At 40.6% G+C, this 10,778-nt stretch overlaps 1 protein-coding gene across 1 annotated transcript; it reads left to right on the top strand.

Annotated features, from left to right (window-relative positions):
• The first annotated feature begins 2,274 nt into the window (after positions 1-2,274).
• LOC123110476 (probable ubiquitin-like-specific protease 2A) lies at positions 2,275-9,561 on the top strand. The gene is made up of 14 exons (XM_044531003.1): positions 2,275-2,845; positions 2,930-2,978; positions 3,225-3,319; positions 3,407-3,606; positions 4,573-4,618; positions 5,286-5,362; positions 5,456-5,485; positions 5,573-5,668; positions 6,200-6,302; positions 7,204-7,286; positions 7,572-7,694; positions 7,811-7,922; positions 8,256-8,363; positions 8,477-9,561. Exons 1-14 carry the CDS (start codon positions 2,387-2,389, stop codon positions 9,233-9,235), a joined length of 2,340 nt encoding a protein of 779 aa, XP_044386938.1. The 5' UTR covers positions 2,275-2,386; the 3' UTR covers positions 9,236-9,561.
• Positions 9,562-10,778: the final 1,217 nt, after the last annotated feature.

Raw genomic sequence — 10,778 nt, forward strand, 5'->3', positions numbered from 1 at the left:
AAGATAACGCAAGAACACATGTTCCTCTAGATGATTCGCATTTTCTAGCGGTCGTAGCAGAATCAGAACTGGATATCAGGTTGATGCAGGAGCCTGCAAATTCACCTGATATGAATAAAATGCCCTGGATCTTTGCTTCTTCAGCTCAGTTCAGTCGTTGACACTTGAAAGTGCACCAAACAACATCAAGGAACTGGTAGAATCAGTTGAAGAAGCATATGATAGGTATGAAGTGCACAAACTAGCGAGGGTGTTTATAACCCTACAGTCAGTCCTGATTGAGGTTATGAGAGTTGAGGGAGGTACATGATACAAGATCCCGCACATGAACAAAGATAGAATGGAGAGGGAGGGGATGCTACATATCAATCTAAGATTCGATGCTGAGCTATATTGGAAAACTTTGAACATTATAGAGGGTCACTGAAGGACAAGCAAACAGATGAAAGATGAAAGAAGGAGTATTCAGAGTGCCTAAAAATAATCAGAGCATATATAGATGGCCTAAAAATAATTTCAAAGTAGATATCGATGTCATCCATCATCATCCATAATTTCAGTGTATGTATAATTATATTCAGGTATGTAGTTGTCCAACACAAAAAAAAAGCCCTATGTTTACTGTCCGAAATGTTGTTGTCCAGATATATATTCAGGTATATATTCCGGTAAAATTTAGTTGTACTCCAGATATATATTCAGGTATGACAGTAACAATACAATTTTTTTATGATACTCCCATATTGTTGCAGACATTGGTGAAAATTGCAATGGTCATCTACTCTGTTTCTGAATTGGCCATATATTATGCAATCCCTCTATTTCTGAATTTTGGTTCGTTGCAGAGTTCATATAAGTACTCCATGCAAAATTGCAAAGTACTACTCCATGCAAAATTGTAGAAATTGAGCAAAACTACTCTGTACAGACATGAGTACTACTCCCATATAAACAAATGGTCATGTACTCTGTACAGACATTGGTGAAAATTGCAAAGAACTACTCCATGCAAAATTGTAGAAATTGGGCAAAACTACAGACATTGCTGAGCTTCTTGTACTGCAGCGGATCACCAGCCATTGGTGATGCTATTTAAGCAAAAAAAAAACTCCAATACTCTGTAGGAAATTGCAGAAATTGCAGAAAAGCTACTCCATGGGGAAAATCAGGAGTACCTGAAGTGGAGATGAAGAAGGCGGTCTCCATGGAGTAAAAAGTTTTCCTCGCCGCAGCTGACGAGCTGGAAGTGTAGACGACGAGCATGCCGATGACGCTGTGTTGACCTCGCCGCCGGTGGATCCAGCACCGTAGAAGCCCACCGCAACACTAACTCATGCCCTCCATCGCATCACCGAAGCTCACCGCCGGATCTGACATCGCCGCGTTCGTCGCCGGATCTAGAGGAGAAAGGATCCATTTTTCATGTGAGGAGTGAGATGCACGAGGAATGGACATGGAGGGTTGTCCGGGGGAGCTGCGCGGGGGTTAGTCAAGGAGACGCGAGGGAGCTGCGCAGCGCGGCGAGCTGCGAGGTGGCCGGCGATGGCGCGGCGGGGCAGGCAGCGACACAGGAGGGGATGGGAGCAACGCAGGTGCTGGAGCGAGTGGCCGCGAGTATCGCGGGTTGTGTCTGGGAAATATCGAGGGGTATTTCGTAAAAAGGTCGTCACGACAAGTATTCCGAACCAGAGGGAGTATCAGAACTATATAATCCCCATGATAAATCAATTAATTTCTTTTTCCCATGAAAAAAGATTACACCGTTAACTTTTTTCTTCAAAAGATCCTCGTTAGCCGAATCCACCTAATCCAGTATTCGAATCGGCACTCGTCTGAATCAAAACTAAATACTACTCTCTCCATTTCTAAATATAAAGTTTTTCAGATATTTTATACATGTGGGCACATTTTAGAGTGTAAATTCATTTATTTTGCACATTTAATAGTCCGTATACAATGTAAAAACGATAGTAGACGTTATCCGTTCGAATCCGATCCTATTTCGCCGATACCTAGATCGCACCGTTAGTTTTTCAATTTATTTTTATTTTTAGAGAAATACTCGTTAACACGAGCGCCGGAGTCCGGGGAAGCGGGCTCACCGCTCAAGCCGTCCGTCCACCTGTGCGTACGTGTAACGAAGAGTCGAAGATTCCGAGTAAAAAAAAAACCCGAAGATTTCCGTATGTATATAAATGTCTCCAAATCCGCGAGCAAATCTCACCGTCGAAGTTTTTACGCTTAATTAAGTTCCGGGGTAATACTAATAGTCACGGCAACCTCCCCATTCCCCCCCGAACCCAAACCCCAAACCCCAAATTTCCCTCTCCCCACAACGTCCCAATCCGCATTTCCTCCCCGCCGATCGGCGCCGCCGGCGCCGCGGATGACGATGGGGGCGGCGGCGAAGAAGATCGGCATCGATATCAACTGGCTAAAGGAGTTCGTGGGCTCCTCCCCCGACGGCGAAGGCGACGCCGAAGTCTGCTTCGCCTCCCCTCCCTCGGCGGCCGGGAAGGGGAGGGCCAAGGGGAATGCGTCCGCCCGCTCCTCCCCCGGCGAGGGATTCGTCTGCCCTCCCCCGGCGCCGGCCAAGGGGAAGGGGAGGAGGGATGAGGAGGCGGAGACGGAGGGGGAGTTCTCTGGGAGATCGAACGACGGGCTGCGGCGGGACATCGCGGATTTTTCGGACGAGGCGCTGCAGCTTGAGATCGCGTACGCCCGCAGCACGCACCCCGCATTCGGAGGCCTAATCGAGCAGGAGAAGAGGGAAGGCCGCAAACGCATCCTCCGGCTGCTCGAGGAGGAGGCGCGGCTTCGGGGGATCGATACCAACAGCGCCAAGGTTCGATCGTGCACTCGTCTCTGATTGGCCCCCTCTCTCCCTCTCACAACTTGTTTACATGGTCATTGGTGTGTTAATTCGTAGGATGGCGGTGCTTCCTATCGGGATCCTCGTTCTGACGCTTACTCATTTGGTAAGGTTTTTTCGCTTACTGCATGTTCAGTTACGAGCTTATACCTTAGCAATGTCGAGAGATGGGTTGGCAAAGTATGGGTACATGGGAGCTGTGGATGAAGTTAGTACAGGAAATGCAATTTATGCAGTTTGGTTGGAACATCTAATGAAAATATGCGACTGTTGAATCTGTTCCAGCTAATTTGCTCATCATTACGGCTAACCATGCTAGGGCAATTTTAAGTGTAATGTGCCCTTTTTGCAGATATTGATGATTCAGAGGCAGAACGTGCTGCCCGCAGATACCATCCGAAGTCATCTCCCATTCCCATTCGCTCGACAAAGAAAAACTACGGAGAGGTATATAGTAATGACATGCATGTGTCCTTGTTGTTGATAATCTGTAAAAATCTCTTCTAAATTAGGATGAAATGGTGGTGAATGCAGCTAGGTCTGTTTTCACGCACAAGTTTCAAACAACCTGGACGAATGAGACCTATACCAGAGGATAAGATGTACTCAAGCAAAACATCTCCAACTACTTTATCTGGGCACAAACAGAGAGTCCGTGCCGTTGATCCAAAGGAACATGATAGAGAAAAGCGTCGGCAGATTCAAAGCAACTTTTTCAGCAATCCTGCAAATAGGTATGTGTCAGATTTTCAGAAAATCAGGGCAACAGAAATGAAACATGCCATCCCGTGTTAAGCTTATTAGCACACCACATGAGTGCCCATTTTTAGTTTTGACTGTCCCTGTTCCCTGCATCCCTGCACAACCTGTTTTAGGATCTCCGTGTTACTAATTTACAATATTTCTGTCAATGCGTATTGCACTTTACTAGTATTATTACTACTTGTGTTTGGCAATTACAAGAGACTCCATTTACAGCTCTTTTATGATTTAGTTTCAAATACCAACGAATTTTTAAGCTGCACTTTTAATAGAAAGTCACTGTTTTGTAAGAAAGTATATTGACGGAATTATGTATGTATATGGCTACTTGGTTCTGTTGTGTTCTGGAATTGTGCAGACTTGGTAGCCGTAATGTAGTTCTGAGACAGGAATCTTGATCATTTTTAACAAATGATAATAGTATCACTTTACTTGATTCAGATTTCAAGCATATGCTGTTTTGCTTTCTGCAAGGCCATGACTATGCCATTCTTTTAGGAAGAAAATGCTTCTGTCTTGTTTTTTAGGTGCACTGTGCACTTATACATCAGCAATATTAATATCAGTACTCCACTTTGTTAAGACCTGCTTGACATAAGTTATTGGAAATGTGTGGAATACATATTCTGGTGAAATCTTATATATCCAGTCCCTCCATTCCTAAATATAAGTCTTTTTAGGGATTTCAATATGGACTACATACGGATGTACATAGACGTAGTTTAGAGTGTAGATTCACTCATTTTGCTCCGTATGTAGTCCATATTGGAATCTCTAAAAAGACTTATATTTAGGAACAGAGGGAGTAATAAGCATTGCGGATATTATTCACATACGTCATACAGTCTCTCTCAGGACTTCTATACAATACATCTCAGTATACTGTTACATTTAATCAAAATATTAAGCTGAGATTCCTTTTTAATTCTTCGACACAGGTGGAATGTACAGCATGAAGACTCATCTGTTTTATATTCTCGAAAGGTGGGTACGCTGACAACGTGACAATCATCTAGACCAATGAAATTACTATTCTACTCCCTCCCTTCCAAAATAAGTGTGATGGTTTTAGTTCAAAAGTTCAAATTTGAACTAAAGCCAAACTAAAACTACGACACTTATTTTGGAACGGAGGGAGTAAAAGTTTCCTTACTTTTTGCCCCTGTACAAATGATCCTTATTTCCTATTGCTTGAGTGGTCAAGCTACAAAGCTGCCCTATTGCATGCAGTGTGAGTGCATTTGAGCTGTTTACGATTAATGACATTTCACTTGTTACATGATGCTGGCTTCTGCAGAAAACTGGCCTCCTCCATTTATGTACACTGCCACACTTCCCATTAATAGTTTGCCCGTGCTAATTAATTCTAGCACTGGGTCTGTCCTTTAAGTTAGGTTATCATCATGAAATAAAACCAGGATGTTTTTTGGACAGTGTACTTCCAGTAGTAGATTGATCATCATGCCACTTTTAGATACTCCCTCCGTCCGGAAATACTTGTCATCAAAATGGATAAAAGGGGATGCATCTAGTCGTATTTTAGTTCTAGATACATCTCTTTTTATCCATTTTGATGACAAGTATTTTCGGACGGAGGGAGTACAAATTTGACCTTACATAGCTACATTATTATATTGTGTACCTATACTAGGTTAATGATGTGGTTCTCGTGGATGAGGAAGATGCACAATCTGATGAACCAGTAGACTGTCGGGTGCCAGAGGAATGGTAAGTAAGGAGCTTCACCACCAACGTGTTTTCTGTTATGCATACTGAGCTACAGTTTCGATTTACTATCTGATAAAACAATGGGTTTTTCAGGAACGACTCAAAAATTTACTATCCATCAAGGTGAACACTGCATTTTTTTTGAAGACCTTCAGTTCATGGCAGTGAAATTTTCTTTAGTTCTGTCATTAATACTAACCATTTGAACAGAGATGATCCAGAAGCTGTAGAGCTCACCAGTTCGGATATCAAATGCCTTGATCCTGGAGTATATTTGTCGTCCCCTGTAATAAACTACTACATCCAGTAAGAATATATGTCCCTATCTTTCAAGTTTTGCTTTGTATCATTCTATGATCTTCTCCTTTTAGAGACTGCTTGAGCACATCATGTGTCTTTGAATAATACCCCCTCCATTCACCATTATAAGATGTTCTAACTTTTTTCTAAATCTGATGTATATAGACGCCTTTTAGTGTGTTGGTTCACTCATTTCAGTCTGAATCTAGTATATACTGAATTATCCAAAATGTCTTGTAATAGTGAAAGGGGGGAGTAGGAAGCAATCAATTCTTTATGATTTGATAACATTTAGGTGTTAATGCACCTAGTTGTGCTGCCTGTTGGTATTGAAATGTCCGGAACATCATCAAGCTATCTATTTGAGCTGTTGAGCTTGACGAATTAGTAAAAATAGCATCATGTGAATTTTTAGTTATCCACTTACTCAGAGATGTTAGAATTGTTTAAAGTTAGGACTTGTGAATTCTGTTCATAACAACTTTGCTTCTAAATGGATGTTTCTGTTTAACTCTTTGTATGATATTCTTCTGGCAGATACATCAAAAGAGACAAATTTCAACGTGAAGCTGCCAGAAACAATTTCCACATGTTTAACACATATTTTTACAGCAAGCTTCAAGAAGCATTATCTGGGAAGGTAAGATTGTTTTTCTATTGAATGACTTGAATACTGCCGCTAAAATATATGTTAGTCTTCTCCAAGTTCTATTATTCATGGTACATGAGAGTACTTTGGAGATAAGCTTTTGTTGTTGGCTTGGTAAAATGTGATAGTGTAACCTAGTACTCCCTCCATACGGAATTACTTGATGCTCAAATGGATGTATCTAACACTAAAATAGGTCTAGATACATCCGTTTGAGCGTCAAGTAATTCTGGACGAAGGAAGTACTCCCTCCGTCCGGAAATACTCGTCGGAGGAATGGATGTATCTAGATGTATTTTAGTTCTAGATACATTCATTTTTATGCATTTCTTCGACAAGTATTTCCGGACGGAGGGAGTACTATACTGTGTTGTAGTTGTCCTTTCTTAGTATCTTGAGTTCTTGATTCTTATATACTCCCTCCGTTCCTAAATATAAGTCTTTTTAGACATTTCAAATGGACAACAACATACGAATGTATGTAGACATATTTTAGGGTGTAGGTTCATTCATTTTACTCCGTATGTAGTCACTTGTTGGAATCTCTAAAAAGACTTATATTTGGGAACGGAGGGAGTATTTAATAGTCTTTTATGATTTATCTTTCTTTTTTATGTAGTGTTGTACTATTTTCATACGATGTTTTCTCTGAATCTTATTGTTAGTGATACATGAGTACTCTGGACATATGCTTTTATTGCTTCCATGTTCAGATGCGATAGTAACAGGCATATGTCCAGAGTACTCTGAATTTTTGGACAATGTGTTGTAGTTGTCCTGTCCTAGTACTTCACTACTTGTTTCTTATAAAGTACTGTTTTGATATCTCTCTTGTTTGTGAAGTGGTATCTTCATATGATAATTTTAGATTGTAATGCTCCACTTTTTCTAGCGCGAGTTCGTGAAGTTGAGAAGATGGTGGAAAGGTGTCAATATATTTCAGAGAGGATACATTATACTGCCAATCCATGGAACGTAAGTTAGTTACTGGAATAGGAATTCTAACATGTTTGTTATTTATATGCTTGCAAATATAATTGATGGCTCATGTTATTGATTATTTTATCCAAATGCACTCTTGGATAAGTTTTATAACTCCATGCTCCATCTGGATCTGCAGTTTCAGATTCCTAAGTATCAATCCTTTAGTAATCTGATGAATTGTTTTACAAGCATTGGGTTGTGGCCTATGAGGTTAATAACATTATGCGTACTTCTTTTGGTATGTCTGCTAAATGCTTTTTTGTCTTTGTTAATTAGGGCACACTGGAGCCTGGTGATTATCTGCATTCCTGCAAAAGAGAGTAATTCAGGACCAATCGTACTTCATCTGGACTCCTTAGGGATGCATCCTACTGATGCCATTTATCGTACAGTTAGGAGGTAAGTGACATAACGACTATTATCTAACTTTGGGTGCTGGCTCACTTGTTGATGAGTTCTATGATTTTGATAGCGAGTAAACTCTTCATAATGCTGATGTCATCAACTGTATGTAGATTCCTTGAAGAGGAATGGAAGCATTTAAGGAACAACCCTCCTTCTGACATTTCTATTTCAGACACAATATGGGAGGATCTTCCAAGGAATATACACAAGGAAAATGTTGAGGTAAGTGTTATGATGGGTGGATACTTTATAGAAGCAGACGATGCAGGTGTGTCTTAAAAGCAATGAGTTGATTATGGAGAAATATACCATAGTTCATAAGCAAGGAGGCATTTGATAATGAAAAGCGAGTTGTTTCTTCTTGCTTGACTTAAAACCTAGGAGTCTAGTACTCAACTCTTTAGATTGCTAACTATCCAGGTCATTGAATCTATAGATTATTATTTTTGGTTTGGGATTGGTTCCTGTTCTACACTCAAAGTTGTTTAGATTGTGGTCTGCAACTAAATTACATTTTTATCTTGGTACATTCTTATAAATTGTTACAATGACCAGGTTCCAGGGCAGAACAATGCATATGATTGTGGCATCTTCATGCTCTACTATATTCAACGGTTTATAACTGAAGCACCAGAAAATTTCACAAGAGATAGACTTGGCATGGTTAGTGGTGCCAACTCCTTTCTGTATTTTTCAGTTCTTATAATGCTTTGTCTGTTTAGCTTGGCGAGTTTCTTTCTCGAGGGTTTAACACTGAGCTTGTATTGGCTTTACAGTTTAGTCGCAGTTGGTTTAGATCTGAAGAGGCTTCTAATTTAAGAAACAAGATAAGGAAACTACTGCTGAAAGAGTTTGAAAGTGCGAGGGTTGATGATGTTATGTCTGAGGCAGCTACAGCTGATGGCTCTGATGATGACTGTTTGATGAAGGAAGGAGAATCAGAGGCACCTACAGCTGATGGCTCTCATGAAGACTGTGTGATGATGGAAGGAGAATCAGAGGCGGTTATACCCTGTGCCAGTTCAGACATGGGCGCAGATGATGTTAAGCCAGGGGCAGCAACATCTGATGGCTCTGATGAAATCTTATGGAAAGGAAAATCAGAAGCAGTTGCATCTGGTGACAGATTAGAAATGGTGGTAGGAGGTGGAGACACATTTGAAGGAACACCTTGGAGCACCCGCAAAAGTGATGGAAGGAACAGAGTATGTGTTCTTTCTGAAGAGGCTACATTGCCTGGTAGCGCCGTGAAGGACGATGTGAAATCAGATCCTGACAGCTCAGAAAGTGAAGAAGTTGTCGAGTTCTTACCTTCTGACAATGACAATGACAATGACAATGAAGAGGTCATGCATAGAGGAACACGGCTGGATTTATTTTATTGTGATGACAGCTGTGACAGTGAAGCAGAAGAGGTGACAGGTGCTTGGAAGCGAAGATCAAGAACAATGAAGAGGCCAGACAGAGCCAGTGACGTGCAGATCATAGAAGATAGAAAGCCAAGAGCTAAATGGGATGTTTGCCACATGACGTGACATGAAGGGCTCATCCACCCATTTCCAGGATGACCGAAAACCAATCTGCGATTTTGCGGTGCCTGTTACCATATGCGAAACGTATGATAGTGGGTGATCAAAGGCATAATGTATTGCCTGACAATGCATGATCGATCAATCTTCCCCTAGCTCTTCTTGCCCTTGGTGGTAAAGTTTTGGTAGTAAGGCCATGGGCGTGGGCTGGGAGGAGGGTTTATAGTGTACAGGTTAAGCATATAGACTGCAAGACTATTACAAAGTGGCGCACACTCTTGTGCAAATATAAGCTATGGAAATGATAGCAAAATGATTGTGCTATCGTTACATACTACTCCCTCCGTTCCAAAATAGATGACTTAACTTTGATCTAAGGTTAGTACTTCCTCCGTCCAAAAATACTTGTCAAGGAGATGTATCTAAAACTAAAATATGTCTAGATACATCCCCTTTTATCTATTTTGATGACAAGTATTTCCGGACGGAGGGAGTACAAAGTTGGGTCATCTATTTTGGAACGGAGGAAGTAGTTAGTGGTATTATCATTTCACAACCAATCTTGTCTGGCGCCAACAATCGTGGTGGATACCATTCTTGCACTCCATTACTCAAATCGTGTTGCTGCATGTCTTTTTGTTTGTTACTACTCCCTCCGTTTGGAACTACTTGTCTTGGAAATGGATGTATCTAAAACTAAAATACATCTAGATACATCCATTTTTGCAACAACTAATTCCGAACGGAGGGAGTAATAGTTGAGAAGAATCAGCATTTGATGCCATGGTATTTGAAGCCCCATCATATGCTTGCAATCGAGAAGAAGCCACATTGGCTGGAAGAAGATGCTTCACCTCAGCGTTGGTTCTCCAGTGTTAGTACCTCACATCGCAACTCCACGAGTGCATGATGCGAGTTGACTGATGTCTAATACTCCTAGGTAGTTTTCCCTCCGTCCCATAATATAGTACACACTGATTTTCATGAAAGTCAAGAACTTAACCATGTTTATAGGAAAAATCATCTACCATATGAAATATAGAATATTCCCACTCAAATGTGGCCCAACAAATACTAGTGGGCTTACCTTGTGCAATTGTAGATGGTTGATAAGGCGGTCTTTTCTTGTGCAATTCATATCATTTTGCTAGAGAAGACAAAAGCATGTTATAAAAATAGATTATTTCTTAGTGTTATTTCTAACATAAATGTTTGCATGTTCATAAAAAATGGGAGGATTAAATTAAATTAAAAGATATATGCAACTACTACTCCCTCTCTTCCAGTTTATAGGGTTCAATTTAAAAATCTTACCAAGGTAGATGGTGAATGGTGAAATATTTTTTGTAATTTTCAAAAGTACTCAATTAATGCACTCATTTTTCTAACAAATACTAGTGAGCTTACCAATGCATTAATTGTAATGCATATATTGACGACCAATAAATGATCAAGACTTTTACATGCACTGGTGAATTTTTTCTTAATCCTTGCATACAACGATTTAATGCACCATATAAGGCTAGCCACAGTGGGAGTAATTTCAGCA

This window comes from Triticum aestivum, chromosome 5B (genome assembly GCF_018294505.1).
Source record: "Triticum aestivum cultivar Chinese Spring chromosome 5B, IWGSC CS RefSeq v2.1, whole genome shotgun sequence".
NCBI lineage: Eukaryota > Viridiplantae > Streptophyta > Magnoliopsida > Poales > Poaceae > Triticum > Triticum aestivum.

What these genes read in the sequence shown, in the direction of transcription:
- LOC123110476 (XM_044531003.1), top strand. Translation starts at nt 2,387, where the DNA reads ATGACGATGGGGGCGGCGGCGAAGAAGATCGGCATCGATATCAACTGG. An exon ending in CTGTTTTATATTCTCGAAAG is followed by an intron (nt 4,619 to 5,285) that starts GTGGGTACGCTG and finishes TACCTATACTAG; the next exon opens with GTTAATGATGTGGTTCTCGT. An exon ending in AAAATTTACTATCCATCAAG is followed by an intron (nt 5,486 to 5,572) that starts GTGAACACTGCA and finishes CCATTTGAACAG; the next exon opens with AGATGATCCAGAAGCTGTAG.